The sequence below is a fragment of the Peromyscus eremicus genome, chromosome 8a (assembly GCF_949786415.1).
Source record: "Peromyscus eremicus chromosome 8a, PerEre_H2_v1, whole genome shotgun sequence".
NCBI classification, from domain to species: Eukaryota; Metazoa; Chordata; class Mammalia; order Rodentia; family Cricetidae; genus Peromyscus; species Peromyscus eremicus.
This window is the reverse complement of record NC_081423.1, coordinates 38,683,604-38,700,779: the sequence shown is the minus strand read 5'-3', so window position 1 is coordinate 38,700,779 and position 17,176 is coordinate 38,683,604. Positions and strand designations below refer to the sequence as shown.

The following is a 17,176-nucleotide window of genomic DNA, read 5'->3' as shown; positions in this document are numbered from 1 at the left end:
CTCTCTTGATTGGTAGGTCCCCCTGTGAACGTGAGTTGCAACATCTTCATCAACAGCTTCGGCTCCATTGCTGAGACAACCATGGTGAGTACGTTATAGCGACCATCGTTTCTGCAGTAGGTGTCTCTGCCCTGGGAATATTTCTTCGCTACACGGGGTTCCCCTAAGAAGGCACAGAATTTGGTGTTTTTGTTTCGTCTCCTGGAGGCTTGAATAGTTTTTTCTGTCCAATTCAATGCTTTGGGTAAACATTTAACATCTGAAGAGGGTTAAGCTACTAATAAAGTTAGCACAGGACAAACCTCCAGAATCACAAGAGCAAAATTATAGTGTAATAAGGGAGAAATATGATTAAAATCCATTATATCTGTGTGTATGAAAATGTCACAGTGGAGGCTGTGTATGGTGGTACATGCCTACAATCCCAGGCTCGGGAGGAAGAGACAGGAGGATCTCTATGAGTCTGAGGCCAGCCTAGCCTGTAGAATGAGTTCCAGGCCACCCAGACCCTGTCTCAAAACAACAACAACAAAAAAAAAGTGTTTTAAAAATTAAACAACGAGGCTGAGGAGGTAGATCTGTCAGTGACGTGTTTGCCACTGGAGCATGAAGACCTGAGTTTAATCCCCAGAATCCACCTATAAAAAAGATGGTGTGGTGGCATGGACTTCTAATCCCAGCACTGACCAGGGAGAGTGGAGACAGGCAGATCCCTGGAGCTGGTTGGCCAGTCAGACTAGCCTCATGGGGAGCCCCGGGTTCCTGTGAAAGACTCTGTCTCAAGAATAAGCTGGATGGCTCCTAAGAAACAACACCCAGGGTTAACTTCTGGCCTACACACACACACACACACACACACACACACACACACACACACACACATACATCCATACAAACACACACACACATATACATCCATACAAATACACACACACATATATACATCCATACAAACACATACATACATATGCATCCATACAAACACACACATACACACACACATATACATCCATACACACACACACACACACACACACACATCAAACAACATTAAAAGAAAATATGCTTGACTGTGGAAGTGCACACCTGTAATGACAGCAGGCTGTATAACCCTCAAGAAGCTGAGGCAGGGGAATAATGACTTAAAGGCCAGTCTGGGCCACATCGTAAGACCCAGTCTCAAAAATAAATCACTAAAAGTGAAAACCTGCTGATGGCTTTCCAGTTTACCCAGAGAATGGAGGAACACGCCAGTTATAGATGCTGAAATGATGCTCTGGGCCAGCTGTGTTATTTGCTCTCTGTTTACTATGTTCTTTAAAATTCTATAGTAAAAAGTTCTAAATAAATAAATCGGTTGCTCTCAGGGGGAAAACACAAGGCAAAGATTGGCAAATGTTAACAGTGATCATCTCTGACTCAAAGACTTATGGGTAATTTTTTTATCTTATTCCGCCAGCATTGTTCCATCTTTCACGTTTCTGTGAAAAGGAGATATGACATTAGGAATTCCAAAGGTGTGAGATGACAGTTTAAAGATTTTTCTTAGTCCGTCAAAACAAAACATAAATCAACTGTACTCATATGGAGGGAATGATCTAGCTTGTAGGAAAAAACAAAAAAACAGCCTGGAGTCAATTTGTGAGTAGAGTAAGATTCGGCTCTCCCCAACACACACACGCTGCCACCTCATGTCCCCAGTCCACTGCCACCCACCTCTGCATCTTCTCTGCCAAAGCTACTTAAATTATCTCTACGTAGAACCCCTTTGTGCCCAATAAATTTTTACATGATCCCAAGTATGTAAGTATATAAAATAAGTACACAAATTAAATATTTACTGATAATCATACAGAAATTCATCTTAAGACAGTTATTTAATATGCATGTCATTTTACCATTTATTAAAGACAAAGCAAATGTTTATACTAAAGCAATAGATACGCTTAGTTTTTTTTTACATAAGTGAATTAAAATTTTGTGTATGTATGTGCTCCTATGCCGTGTGTGTGTGTGTGTGTGTGTGTGTGTGTGTGTGTGTGTGTGTGTGTGTATGTATGCCTTGGTGTGTGTGTATTCCTATATATGGGTGTGCTTCTGTGTGTGTGTGTGTGTGTGTGTTTGTGTGTGTAGTGCATGTGAGCATGGGGGTGGACAAAATCATGAATATGTAACTGCAGAGACCAGAAAAGAACATGAGGTACCTTCTATCTCTCTCTGCTTTGCTGCCTTGAGATAGGGTCTCTCCCTGAACAGGAAGTTGGCCTGTTGGGGTAGGCTGGCTGGCCAGAAAACTCCTGGAATCTTCATATCTCCACCCCTTCAATGCTAGGGGTGCAAATGCTCATAGTCTTGCTTAGCTTTAAAAAGAAAGGAAGGAAGGAAGGAAGGAAGGAAGGAAGGAAGGAAGGAAGGAAGGAAGGAAGGAAGGAAGCAAAGAAGGAAGGAAGGGAGGGAGGGAGGGAGGGAGGGAGGGGGGGAGGGAGGAAGGGACAGAGGAGGGAGGGAAGAAGGAAGAAAAAGAAAAAGAAAAAAAAACAGTCTTACTGTGTATCTCTAGCTAGCCTGGAACTTCCTATGTAGTCCAAGATGGCCTTGAACTCATAGAGATCTGCCTGTTTCTGCCTTTGAGTGCTGGGATTAAAAGAGTACACCACCACACCAGCCTTTCATGCTCAGCTTTTTATTTAAATGCTGGGGATTCGAACTTAAGTCCTTGTGCTTGCACAGGAATCACTCTTCCCCAGCCCCTAAAATGTAATCCTGACCAGATACTTGATGCTGTAGGATATAAGACACTGTCAGCATTTTCCAGAGTTGGTCAATATTTTGATTCAGAACCATCAGTGCCAAAAGCCATCAATATACATCACATCAATACACAATACAAAAATGGCAGGTGTGTGTTTAAGACATTTTCAGAAATTGTTGGAAATTCTGCCCTAATCCCAAACCAAAGCACATTTTATTTTTAATGAAACTCAAGTCAGCAGTCTAAACAGCAATTTGCAAAATCAAACATTCCAACCGAGTGCAACCCAAAGATACTGATTTGAAATGTGCATGCTCAAAAATGATCGTAGGAAACACTGTCTTTGTTTCCTACAATTACACCATGACTGTCTGCAGGAGCAGAATTTCGTATGTGGGGCTAAAGATACAATTCAATTGACTTAGTACCTACCTAGCTTGTAGGATTCCCTGGATTTGATCCACCAGCACCACATAAACTGTGTGTGCTACCTCATGCAAGAACTCAGGAGATGGAGGCAAGAGGATCAGAAGTTCATGCTGCATGGCAAATTCAAAGCCAGCCAAACACCTCAAGGAGCGCTCATTGGAGTCTCAGCGCTCTTCAGTTCCCACAGCCGCACTTACCGCTGCACCAGTGTCTGCTCGTCCCTCTCAGACTGTACTGCAAGTTCATGGCCACCTGAATCCTTGTTTCCGGAAGTGACCAACCTCAGCAGCCAACAGAGCAGTGCAGCTGCAGAAACTCAATCCTTTTGTTACATAATTAAGTCAAAGTAGATGCACTGTTCACGAGGCCCAGCTGTTGCTTGGTCCTCAACATTTACAAACACTGGACCTGTTCCTCCCGGTGTTGACTTGCAAAAATCTTCATGGGGCAAAGGGACCAAAGTCAGCTCTTTTGCAAAGAAACTTGTCTTGACAGAGTCAAGAAGGTGCGCTGTGCATTCAGAAGACTACTGAGCTGGGGAGAATCTGGCGCGGTTGATAAAAGTGTTATCCACACAAACATGAGGACCTTAATTCAGTCCCCCAAAGTCTACGTTAAAAACTAGGCATGTTAGCACACGTGTCTCAGTGCAGAGGAGGTGGAGACAAGCAGATCCCTGGAGCTCACTGGCAGCCAGCAGAGCCTACTCAGTGAGCCCTGGGGCAGGGGTGGGGGGGCGGGATGTAGATTGCACCTGAAGAGCAATACCTAAATTTAACCTACAGCCTCTACATGTGCATATTAGTTGACTGATTAATTACTTAAACCAATCAGTGGCTGAACCACCTGCTTGTGGAAATGAGCAAGCTCTGTAAGAAAGGATACAATCACAAACACAGACACACAAATATAAATAGATAGATAGGTAGATAGATAGATAGATAGATAGATAGATAGATAGATAGATAGACAGACAGATATAAATACAAGATGGAAACCCAACATAGCACACCAATCTTAGGGTACCTAAGGGGAAAACAGGAGATGAGGACTCCGGGAACAGCCCACAGTAGGAGTCCAAGGAAATGTCAATGTTCAGCGCAGAATGAAGGACTGGCAATACATTTCCCTTGGGATGACCCACAGGGCACAGGTCCTGCTGCCTGTCTCTCAATCAAGACAGAGGCACCCTCCTCCTTCCAGCACACACACTCTAGAATACTATGGTACATTTTCATTATCTTCCTAAATATACATATTTGTATATATACATGTATATTTATATGCTTAATTTACTTTGCATATGACTTAGAAATCTAAAATCTCAGACCTAGAAAAAAACTGTAGAGATTGCCTACCGTGATAGTGCACACCTTTAGTCCCAGCACTTGGAAGGCAGAGGCAAGCTGATCTCTGTAAATCTCAGGCTGCTTAGGCAAGGTCACATGGTACAAAACAGTGTTCCAGAAACCCAGGCGGATTTCTGTGCAGTAGCCAAAGCTTTCTCTCCCTGCACTCTCTTCTCCCCTTAAATAGCAGTTCCTAACCTTCCTAATGCTGCGGCCCTTTAGTACAGTTCCTCATGTTGTGGTGACCCCCAACCACAAAATTATTTTCATTGCTATTTCATAACTGGAATTTTGCTCAGAGGTTAAGAGCACTGCCTGTTCTTCCAGAGGTCCTGAGTTCAACTCCCAGCAACCACATGGTGGCTCATAACCATCTACAGTGAGATCTGGTGCCCTCTTCTGGCCTGCAGGCAGAACACTTACTGTATACATAATAGATAGATAGATAGATAGATAGATAGATAGATAGATAGATAGATAGATAGATAGATCAGAATCGTAATGTAAATATCTGTGTTTTCCAATGATCTTAGGTGACCCCTATGAAAGGGTAATTCAACAAACCCCCACCCCAAGGAATCTCTACCCACAGGTTAAGTAGCGCTGCCTTAGATCCTACCAAACAAACTTCCCCATGCACGTGTCCTTCCCAGCCTTTCAGGGTGTGTTTGCAGAGCCAGCCTGAGTTCCTGTTAACAGCAAGAGTGGCGGCTTGTTCACGAGAGCCCTCGAGATGCTGCTGTGTGCTAGGCAGTGAGCAGAGCACTCTGCCTCTGTTATCTCATTTAGACTCCCAGCAACCCCCATGGTAGGCAAGGTCACTCCCAGTAATAAGTGCAGAAACTCAGGGTCAGAAACCTTAGGGTATTTACCTAAAGACAGCTAGTAAGTAGCCAAGGTAGAATTAGAACTCAGCTTTCCCTCTCACCTCAAAGCTTATATTCTCCTAAATACGTGGGATCATCCAGACTTGCTTGTCTCATTTCATTGAGGGCATCCGAGCTGAGAGGGAGCTCACTGACTGACAGGGAATGAATGGGAGGCCAGAGAGAGGATTGCACTTGACCACCAATCCCCCTGGCTCCACACCAAGAGCTGCCTGGGCACCAAGGGTTTATAGCAGTACAGATGAAGTCACCATGTCAGAACCTTTTCAGGCTCTGTTGGTTCTGCAGAACAGCGGGAGAGTATTGAAGCCCTAGAAGCAACTGGAGGGCCCAGTCCAAGCCTTCCCTCCCTCCATCCCTTCCCTTCTTTCCTCCCTACTTCTCCTTCTTCTTCCATCAGGGAGCCTGGCTTTGTTCACCAGGCTAACAGACCTAAGATCAGGGAAGGACAGAAAGACCACAGTGATCTCTACTCACCCCGCCAAGGTTGGCCCTCACCAACCTTCCCAGAGCTGTCTCAAAAGGCAGGGGTAAAAAGGAGAGTGGGGAAGAGGACCCCTTCTACAGCAACTCTCTATCTACAAGAGAAACATCTAAACCAGTGGTTCTCAACCTGTGGGTTGTGACCCCCTTGGAGTCACATATCAGACATCCTGCATATCAGATATTTACATTACGATTCGTAACAGTAGCAAAATTATAGTTATGAAGTAGCAACAAAATAATTTTATGGTTGAGGGTCACCACAACATGAGGAACTGTATTAAAGGGTCGCAGCATTAGGAAGGTTGAGAACCACTGATCTAGATCTAGAAGCCAGCAGGAAGCAACTAGCTTTCCCATACACATGTGCACATGAGGTTGCATGTGTGTAGTGCAACACCTGTGTTCGTGTGCAGCATTTGTGTGCATGTGGGATTATGGGGCCACGTAGATTAACACACATGCATGTGTGCATGCATGTACCATTTTGAAATAGATATGTAACATCAAAGAGACGTGCCCATGAGGCATATGGCTGTGAGCATGTGTGCACTGGGCCCATATGTATACATGAAGAGATGTGTACATGTGGTTGTACAATGTATTTTGATCTCAGTTAGCTTTGTTCACAGTTAGCAGCACCCTCCATGGGTTTCTGTTTCAAGTTCCTGCCTTGAGTCCTTGCTCTGATTTCCCTCAGTGTGGACTGTGACCTGGCAGTCTAAACTGAAATAAACCTTTCCCTCTCCTAAGCTGATTATGATCAGGGTTTTATCACAGCACAGAAAGGAAGCCACCATGAAACACCTCTGAAGTGCAGCTCCCTCTGAGCACCTGCCTCTATGAGTGGGCCACACATTTCTCTGACTGCTACAGAAGTACAAGACATCACTAACCACTGAGCTATCAGCCAAGGACTCCAACACAGAAGTACAAAAAGATACCTTTCTGCATATTGCTGTTTGCTGTCCTGACCTTATTCCTGTGTTCTTTCCTCCCCACTTACAACCCTGTGTGTGCTAAGTTTGATACTGAGCTCTAGGGCCCTGGTTCTGTTTGACCTCTCTTAGGCTAGACTTCCTTAGGATGAGGAAGCCAACAAATGTGCCTTCAAAAACAGAGATTCATTTCTCCCTCATCCAGAGTCTGTTGTGAATCAGAGGGCTCTCCTGGGCTCTGGTCCTCAGGTACCAGCTCAGCATTCGGTTTCCATATCAACACATGTAGCCAGGGAGATATGATGCGTTGCAAGGCTGAGCACTGCTGTATTCCTCAGCAAAACATCACCGAGTGGGCTGCCCAAACATTAGCAATTGATTTTGTCACAATTCTGGAGACTGGAATCCAAGGTCAAGGTGCTACCAGGGTTGGTTTCCAATGAGACGGGTTCCTGGTGGGTAGACAGAGCTATCTTCTGTCTGCTATTGCATCCCTTCAGGTCTCTTCCCTCTGCAGAGTGAGGGAGAGAGGGAGTAAAAGAGAGGGACCCAGTGTCTCTTCTTCCCTTTTAGAAAACTTTATTGGAATATTTATTTAGTGAATGTGTGTGAGTGTTTGTGTGTGTGAGCATGCACATGCATGCATGTACCACATTGTGCACGTGACAGTCAGAGGACATTTTTCAAGAGTGGATTCTCTCCTTCCACCTCTATATGGGTTCCAGGAATCGAATACAGGTCATCAGGCTTATGCAGGCTTGGTGGATCTGTCTTTCCAGCTCTTGACTTATTCTTCTGAGAGTCTCTCACTGACCCTGGAGTTCACCAATTCTGCTAGACTGGCTGGCTAGCAAGCCTTAGGAACCATCCTGTCTCCACCCCCCAGCACTGAGGTTACAGGTGCATACCGCCCACTTGGCTTTTTATGTGGGTACTGGGGAAGTAAACTTAAGACCCTGTACTTATACAGCAAGGATCTCCTCTGTTAATAAGTAAAGTTGCCCGGGGTCAGAGCTATTAGCAAGCCATAGGAAAGCAGGGCAGTGGTGGCGTACGCTTGTAATCCCAGCACTTGGTAGGCAGAGCTAGGTAAGTCTCTGTGTGTTCAGGGATACAGCCAGTATTGGATACACATGCCTTTAATCTCAATACCAATCATAGAAAACCTGGAGGTCTATACAGACAGGCCGTGATGGGGCAGTCATGTGGTTGGGTTTACAACCAATGAGAAGGCAGAACAGAAATTCTATATAAGGACTTTAACACAGAAAGTAGCTTGGTTCGGAGAGGTAGGACCACCGCAGGAGGAAGGGTAAGGTTTTAGCTCTTAGCTCTGACCTCTTGGCTTTCTTCTTTGCATTGGTTTTGTGGTTTTTATTTAAAAAGACAGTTGGTTACATCTACACTCCTCCACTGAGCCATTTCCCCAGCGCTGGAGTGCACTTTTTGAAAGTATTTTGAGAAATATTATTGTCCATCCCTCTTCTAGAGAAGCCTCCATCATCACCTGCCTCACGTACCGTGATGATCATTTCTCTTCATCCTTCACCCAGAATATTATCAAGCTTTCTGTCATCACCAAATATGACTTTCAAAATGGTACTTCACTGTCACTTTTAATTTGCATTCTCAATTCTTAGCAAATGTGAGCCTTGTTGTGTATATTGATTGGGCATTTCGAATAATATACAGGTGTGTGTGTGTGTGTGTGTGTGTGTGTGTGTGTGTGTGTGTATTCATGCATATATACCCAGAGACCAGAGGATGACATTGGACATCCTCCTTTATCACTCTCTGCCTTATTCTTTTGAGACAAGGTCTCTCACTGCACCTGGAGCTTGTCATTTTTCAACAAGGCTGGCCAGTGAATCCCAGGGACACTCCCATTCCCACCCGCCACAGCGCTGGGGTTACAGGCGTGCATGGCCACACATGGCTTCTTATGCAGGTGTCGGGAACTCAAAATCAGGTCCTCACACTTGTGCAGCATCAAGTGCTCTTACTCACGGAGCCTTAATTTCTTTTCCTTTTTTTTTTTTTAATCTATAACTCTTTAATTCACTTTATTTTTCTGTGTAGTATTTATTTCTTGTTGCCTAACTCTCTGCAGGAGTAGCAAGTACTTCAACACTTTTGGTGCTTGTTTTGTTTTGTGGGTTTTTTTTGTTTTGTTTTGCTTTGTTTTTGAGATGGGTCCCATGTATCCTAGGCTGCCCTCCTTTATATAACTTGGATGACCTTAAGCTCCTGATCCCCCTACCTCCATCTCAAAAGTGCTAGGATTACAGGCATAGGCCACCATAACTTGTTTCCACACATTTTTTTTCTAACACCATTTTTAAAGTGGTCCCTGTCTTGTTTTGTTTGGGTGTGGGTTTTGACATAGGGCCTCACCATGAAGCCATGACTGGCCTGGAACTCACAGAGATCCCCCTGTCTCTGCCTTCCCTCTGCTGGGATTAAAGGTGTGTGCCACCACACCCAGCGAAGTCTCTTTACGCTAGTGTAAAATACTGTCTTCCTCAGAAATTGAATTCTATCTATATAATTCCTAACCTCAAATCTTTGACTGTTTCCTTCTTCGGTTCTGTCCCTTCCAATACCACATCTTAGATCACTGTAAAACCCTGTAGTCATGTCTGGCAGAGTCCTCTGTTGTTCTCTTACTAAGTTTCTCTTGACCCAACTAGTCATTTTTGCTTCTGTATGAACGGTATTTTTTACCAGTCTATTCTTTATGGTAATAGAAAGGATACAGATACAAATATCTAGGGAAAGGAATTCAAGTGTGAGGAGGGCAGGTCAGGGGTCACAAGATGACAAAACAGGGCAAAGCATAAGGTCAAGTGGGAAACCCAAGTCAGGGGCACGACCTCTGGAGTGTTTTCGAGGTTCTGCAGAGTGGGTGGGTCTTCCAGTGACTTTGGTCCCTGGGGCACTTGTCAATCAGTGACAGAGGAAAAAGAAGGGCTGTGTGATTCCAAGGCATTCCGGCTCTTCAGTCCCGGAGGGTGGGGAGATGCAGCCGGTGGGGAGACGCAGCCGGTGGGGAGATGCAGCCAGTGGGGAGAAGCAGCCGGTGGGGAGACGCAGCTGGTGGGGAGAAGCAGCCGGTGGGGAGACGCAGCCGGTGGGGAGACAGCTCTGGGAAATTCTGCAGGCCTTGTACTTCTCTAAGTCTCTCTAGCATCACGTGGCTATGGGCCTTCATAGTCACGGGTCCTCTGTGGGGCCGTCGCTGAGTTCTGTGAGGAGAGAACTCTTCCAGTCAGTGAACTTGAGAGCTTCAGCCAGTATTAACTCCAGGAAAAAGACATATCCCCGGGCCGCACAAATGTGTGCAGTGTCTGGGACCACCGTGTCAACACAGAAGTTCCAGCCCAAATCCACCTGTATGTATAACTCTGAGTGCTTAGTTTCCTGGAGTCGCTCAATGACATTTCTCAGTTGAAGGTATAAGGACAGCTGCTCATATACCTTGTCACTGTGTTCCAGCACCTTTTGCAAGTCCCACTACAGCACATCACTGATAAGGCCTCATACCACATCACTCTCTCCCCCACAGCATCCATGACCTCCTTTTGGAGGGTGTCACCATGATGGGCTCCAGTACCCAAATGCAATGCTTTACTCTGTATTACTTTGTCTTGTTTGTACACACGTGCTTGCATGTGTGTGTGTGTGTGTGTGTGTGTGTGTGTGTGAAAGTTATTGCTGCGTATTGATTATATAAATTATTGGGTTTTGCTGTGATATCATTCAACACTCATATAAGCATGCTCTCATGGAGTCCACCCTTCCTTCCAGTGAACTTCAGTCAACATCTTGAGGCCTATAAAAATCTCTTCCAGTTATAACGAGGATGGCATTGAGTTCATGGGAACTCACATGGAAATGATTGACATCTCTCCAATATTTTCTAAACATGGTGCATCCTTTGCACACACAGAGGCACTCAATAATCACTGATGACGAAGAGAAGGCAAAGGCCATTCGATTCTGCAACCGGCACAAAATGAGGCTTTGGGCAATCTTGGAAGTGTTTTCTCATAGCTACCCTTAGTCCACCACTAAGGAGGATGCCACAGCCAGGGGTTAGTGACAGCCCAGAGTATAGCTCTCCATCAGACCAAACTTAGAGAGAGTTGACTCAACCATGTAATCCAAAAGAGACTGAAGTAGAGAGACCAGACTGCCAAGCTATTCCAGTTTACAATGGAGCTTACCTGTGTGCTCACAAGTGCACCAGGGCATGCTCACATGCTCACGAAAGGACTCCCTTGCCACCACTGCCCATACGCTAGGATGCCCAAGAAACAATTCTAAAATACATCTTACCTGACCACCCAGTAGCCCTTTTCCAATGGCAAGAAGGAGAGATGGCTCAGTGATAAAAAGCACTGGCTGCTCTTCCAGAGGACCTAGGTTCAATTCCCAACACCCATATGGCAGCTCACAACTGCCCGCAACTCCAGTTCCAGATAATCCTGTATCCTTTTTTGGCCTCTGTGGACACCAGGCACACATATAATGCCCGTGAACTCAGGCAAGCACATGCATGTACACATGAAAATAAATAAATAAAATTTTAAAACAACGAAAGTGGGCAAAATGCTTGCTATGCAAGTATCCTGACTTGAGTTCCAGCCCCCAGCATCAACATAAAAAGATGGGCATAGCTCACCTATAATCCCAGTGCTGTGTAGGTGGACATAGGAGGATCCCTGGGACTTGTTGGCCAGCTAGTTGGGAAGCCCTGGGTCCCAGCAAGAGACCCTGTCTCAAACAAATAAGGTGGAGAGCAATGGAGGAAGACACCAGACGCCAACCTCATACCTTCTCATGCACGGGTACACAAACAGGTGTACATGTACATGCATGCACACACTTGAACATGTGCACACATATATTCATTGTAATCATATGTAAGTTAGTGTCCACTGGGACATGGAGACCCTGACCCTCAGATGAAGCAACATCCCCAACTGCCAAATCCCTGCTCCATGACCTTCCTTTTGTACTACAGAATTATCCCAGCACGTCTACAAAATCATCCTGTACAATGAGACGCATCTGGGTTCTCCTTATTAAATGAAAACACATTCCCAAGGGGCTGAGAGTGTAGCTCGGTCCATAGAGTGCTTGCCTGGCATGTGTGAAGCCCTGAATTCAATCCCTTGCGCCACATAAAACCAGACACAGTGGCTCAGACATAGAATGCCAGCACTCTGGAGGTGGAGGCAGGAGGAACAAATAATTCAAGGAGTTTGAGGCCAACCTGGGCTACATGAGACCCTGTCTCAAGAAGACAAATTCCTGAATACAAACATTGAGAGAAACCACAGATGACTATGGCTGAGGCTGGGCCTCACCGAGTCTGTTCATATGCATCTCAGTTATTAGTCTGACTCTCCAAGAGTAGCCTTCTTTTCTACTCTGAACGTGTCATCCCATTCCCTTCCAAGCTGCAAAAAAAAAATCTACGTTTAGTCTAAGGGGATTTCCTCCTATGATACTTAATACTTCTCTTCTACTGTTTATGGAATTCTTTATATGATTTTTTTGAGACAGAGTCTTACCAGGTAGGAAATAGAGCTATAAAATATGTAGGCCAGGTTGGCCTCACATTCACAGAAATCCACCTACCTCTGCCTTCTGAGTGCTGGGATTAAAGGCATGTACCACCACATCTGGCTCTGTCTGACTTGTCGACAGTCTTTGCTATAATAACCCAGAAAGGACTTTTGGGGGTTGTGTCTATTTGGAGACTTTTATTTCATTTGTTTGTTTGTTTGTTTGTTTGTTTGTTTGTGATAATCAGGGCACCACAGCATTCCTGTTGTGGTCAGAGGACAACTTGCAAAGAAGTCAGTCTTTTCCTTCCACTGTGTGGGTCCTGGAATCAAACTCAGGTTGTCAGGCTGGGCTGTAAGCACCTTAACTCATGGAACCACCTCATATTTGGAGACTTCAAAAACTTTTTCTTTCACATTATCATCTGTACACGGGTGTTTTGCTTGCATGTATGTCCATGCACCATGTGAATGCCTGATTCTCACAGAGGTTAGAAGAAATGTCAGATCTTCTGTGACTGGAGTTACTAAGCTGCTGTGTTGGTGGTGGGAATCAAGCCCTAGCCCTCCGGAAGAGCAGCCAGTGCTCTCACCCTCCAGGCCATCGCCCCACTCCCAAAAATATACATATTTAATTATTTTAATTACATGCATGTGTGCCTGTCTTTGTGTGGGTCTGAGCACATGAGTGCAAGTACTGCACCTGACGTGGGTGCTGGAAACCAGACTCTGGTCCTCTGGGAGAGCAGTATGCACTCTCAACTGCATGGCTGTATCCCCAGCCTCTTATTTAGCAACTTTGGAGCTTCATGGATCTGGAAGTCCACATCTCTCCCAAGATCTGGTGAGCGTCAGCTGGTGTTACATTAAACAGCCTCCCTGTGCCTTTTCCTCCTCCCAGAATGCCCACATTGCAGATTTCTGCTCATTGACTTGGTCCCATAAGTCCTGTCATTCCTTTTTCCTCTTTCTTAGTTCCAGTACATTGGGTCTGCTGTTGATTCAGTCACATCTTCATCTTATTGGTGGAATCTTTCAAAGCACAGACGGCGTCGAGTTCTTTCTTCAGGACCACTTCCTCTTTGCTGGCTTTCTCATCCCATCTCCCAGACACTAAACTATTCTCCTGAGTTGGTCACATCACGTATCTATGCTCTTTCTCATGCCACTGCATTTCCCCGAGGTCATTATTTTGTATCCCTTTCCCAGGCATTTCATTGATTTCCTTTTCTTTTGTGGCAGTAACTAGAGCCTCGTTGTGTTTGGTGGCAGCCACTAGCTTCTCATAGCATTCCTTTAGACCTTCTGTGTTCCCTTGCTCGGCCTGTTTCTTCAGTTTTTGCATCGATATCTGAACATCGTGTGGGACAGCCATATCTTCCAGCTCTATCTATGGAGAAGCTTGTATAGAGACTTTGTCCTACAAAGAGTACTGGACTTGGTTTGTCTAGGGTGCTTAGGCTTTGCTTCTGGGTCACCTCCCTAATGTGATTCCCTCAAGCATAACTCAGCTGGGGCTGGAGCTCAGTTGATTAAGTGTCGGAAGCTCTGGCTTCCATTTCCAGCACCACATAAACTAGGTATGGTGATACCTATCTGCAATCCCAGTGCTCAGGGGTGGAGGCAGAAAATCACAGTTATCCACAGCTACACAGCCAGCTGGAGTCAAGCCTGAGCTACATGATTTTTGTCTCAGAACAATACCAACTGAGATTAGTAAATTCTTCAAGGGCCTGGGCTCCAGATGATAGGGGGCACTATTGTGCAGCTCTGTTGGGGGTGGGGGCTGCTAGCTGAGCATGACCTCAGACCTTGGATGCTCAGGTTCCACAGTCTTGGGCTGGTGTTAGTGCTGAACTGGACCACCTGTCCACTGGAAAGCACAGCACCATATAGGGCTGGGTTCCAGGGTCACAATTATCGTCTTGAACCTGGCCGGCATCACGTGTGTGAGCATGACGGGATGCTGGCGAAGCCTTGGGAATGGAGAGGTGCTGTCGAAGTGGAGGGCACACTGAAGTGGTGGCTCCATGTTCAAGATGATGCTGAAACACAGCAGCTCAAGCCCAAGGGCGTGGAGCGGACACTGTAGGAGCTCCTCCTCCAAGGCTGTGCTGAAGCTGCGTAGACTCCAAAGCTGAGGACTGTGGGACTCCCCTGTGGCTAGGAGCCACTTCGAGAGATCTGCGGACCATTGCCCTGCGCCCTGGCTTCCTCCTGGCTCCAAGCTAATCCTGACTGGGAAGACAGGGTCACAGATCAGGACATCGTTGCTTCTCTCGACTGTTCTCCTGAGTTTCTATGGCTCTCAAGACCCTCATCTCTCCCCTGCTTAATTCCCGTGTTCCTCCTTACAAGAGTAAATATATCTTGGTCCTTATTTACAGAAGAGAAGAATGCTGGGCACTTCTGTTCTGCCCTGGGGAAATGGGCAGCACCCATACATGTGCTCACCGGTGTGAGTGCCTGGGAAGTCTCTCACTGACCCTGTAACTTGCCATTAGAATTCGGCTTGTGGGCCAGTGAATCCCCAGAATCTTTCTGTCTCCACCCTTCCAGCCTTAGGGTTGTAGATGGACAGCACAGTGCCTGGCTTTTACATGGATACTGGGGATCCAAATTTAAGTCCTAATGCTTGTGAAGCAAACACCGTACCTCCCGAGCAACCTCCCTGACCTCCATTCAGCCTTCTTGGTGATTTCCTTTCCAAGTGCATCAGTGGCACGTCTCACCATTGGAGATTGTCTTTCAAGGTTAACAAACCTTCACTTTACACCCTCAACAGCCACTTACAAATCCACCCATATTTTCAGTCTCCCAAACGAGTCCTGACACTGACCATCTGCTGCGGGCCGCAAGAACATATCATAAGAACTCAGCTAGTTATGGCAAAGTCACTACCTGGAGGGATCAGGGAATTCCTCCAGAGGAAGCCAATTCCAAGGAGCTTTTGGTGTTATTTGGCTTGTTATACATCAGCTGTATTCTCTTATTGAAAATCATGTGTGCCTTCATAGTTTTTCCAATTGACTTTTCCCTAAGAAGGGCTAACAGTGTGGACTGATCACTCTCTGGACATACACATTCCAGGTATTTGGAAAACAGCCTCAGGAAAGGCTTTCTCTGGAATCAGATATCTCCCTTAGCTACTTCCAAGAACTAACAGTGATAATTGCCCACATGCAAGTCTCCTGATTTAAGATAAATTCCACAAGGAGACACCACGTAGGTCAGGTGGGTGTTAAATAATAGCTTTACACAGTTTAGCTTGGACCCTCCTTTTTATACAACCTTACTAACAGATCCCTAACTTCTTTCCTAACCACTTCTAGGAATGTAGACTGAGCACATAGATCCCCTTTTTGATATGCTAACCGGTTGTTAGCACTCAGTTGACCGTCTCTTTTACCACTCCCATTTGGGGTTGTAAAAGAAAGCCTGGTAGTCACTGCCTGAGGAAAATTCTTACCTACCTTTATGACCCCGTAGAATTCAAGCCTGGTGACCTTGCTCTACCAGGGGCTTGATATAACTGGATTCTGGAGAGACTTAGGTAAAACGTGGAGAATGGAGGATGGAGAAGAGAAAAGAGAATAGGAGAACTAGATGGGTAAGAACTTGAGAGGAACAAACTGAGATGGGGAAGAACTAGATTAAAGGGCTAGAAGAGAGTACCAGAGGAACGAGATGGGAGATGAGGAAGAGCCAGATGGGGAAGAACAAGATGAGAGAGAAGGAGATGGGAGAGGAGCTGATATGGGAAGGAACTAGATGGATGAGAACCTAGAAGGGGCAGAACTAGATGAAGGAATTAAGATAGAACCTGGAGGGGACAACAGATAAATGTAAAGAGAAATTGGGTTAAAAAGGAGCTAAAAATGATCGCAGAGTATAAGCTTGTAGAGAGAACTGACAGAATAATAAAGTGTATGGACTAAGGAATTTCGTGTACATAGATTCATTTCTTTTCATCAAAGATTAATTATCAGCTGGTTATAGATTCTTCCCGGACCCTGGGAGGGGACTATAGAGGGGCTGGACCCCCATAGTCCCCGATAACTATCGGACACTGTGACTCCACCAGCAACACAGCCAGCCGGGTCCCGTTAGACCTTACCTACTCAACTCCTTCCTTCATGTCCGACAGGAAATTTTTTTAAAAAATTTTACGTCCATTCCATATTGAGTAACATTTTAAAATATTGAACAGAATATTTAATATTTAAATAGCAAATATTTAATTTTAAAACACTTTTAAATGTTTTTAATATAATAATCAATATTGAAAATAGATTTAAGATAAAGTAGACGGAACTTTTTAGCTTTTAAAAATGTTTTAGAGCCAGGCAGTGGTGTCTCATGCCTCTAATCCCAGCACTCCCAAGACAACAGCAGGTGGATCTTTGAGTTTGAGGCCAGCCTGGCGTATAGAGTAAGTTCCAGGGCCATAAAGAGAAACCCTGTCTCAAAAAACCATTAAAAAAAATGTTTTGGAGACAAGGTCTTACCTTGTAGCCCAAATGCTAGATTTAAAAGTGTGTACCACCACACCTGGCAGTTTTACTTTTATGAAAAAGAGATCAAAGTGCATTATACAATTATCAAGATAGTGTGGAACTGAAAACCAAAAGTCTTGAATCCCATATATACAGCCTAGTGCTCAGCAACTGTGTGGCTTCAGGTAGGAACCTGACCTCAGGATGGTGAGACACTCAAGGTGCCTGCAGGCAGATCTGACAGCCTGAGTTCAACTCCCTGAACCCAT

The 17,176-nt window shown here is 45.2% G+C and overlaps 1 protein-coding gene and 1 pseudogene across 2 annotated transcripts in view; one reads left to right on the top strand and one right to left on the bottom strand.

Moving 5' to 3' along the window:
• The window catches only part of Glra1 (glycine receptor alpha 1), an 88,278-nt gene that overhangs the window by 40,424 nt on the left and 30,678 nt on the right, over positions 1 to 17,176 (top strand). For both annotated transcript variants that reach the window (XM_059269342.1, XM_059269341.1), the window contains exon 3: positions 17 to 84. In XM_059269342.1, the coding sequence (XP_059125325.1) occupies positions 17 to 84 (68 nt within the window). The remainder of the gene's footprint in view (positions 1 to 16; positions 85 to 17,176) is intronic.
• LOC131916066 (protein UXT-like) lies at positions 9,837 to 10,436 on the bottom strand (annotated as a pseudogene).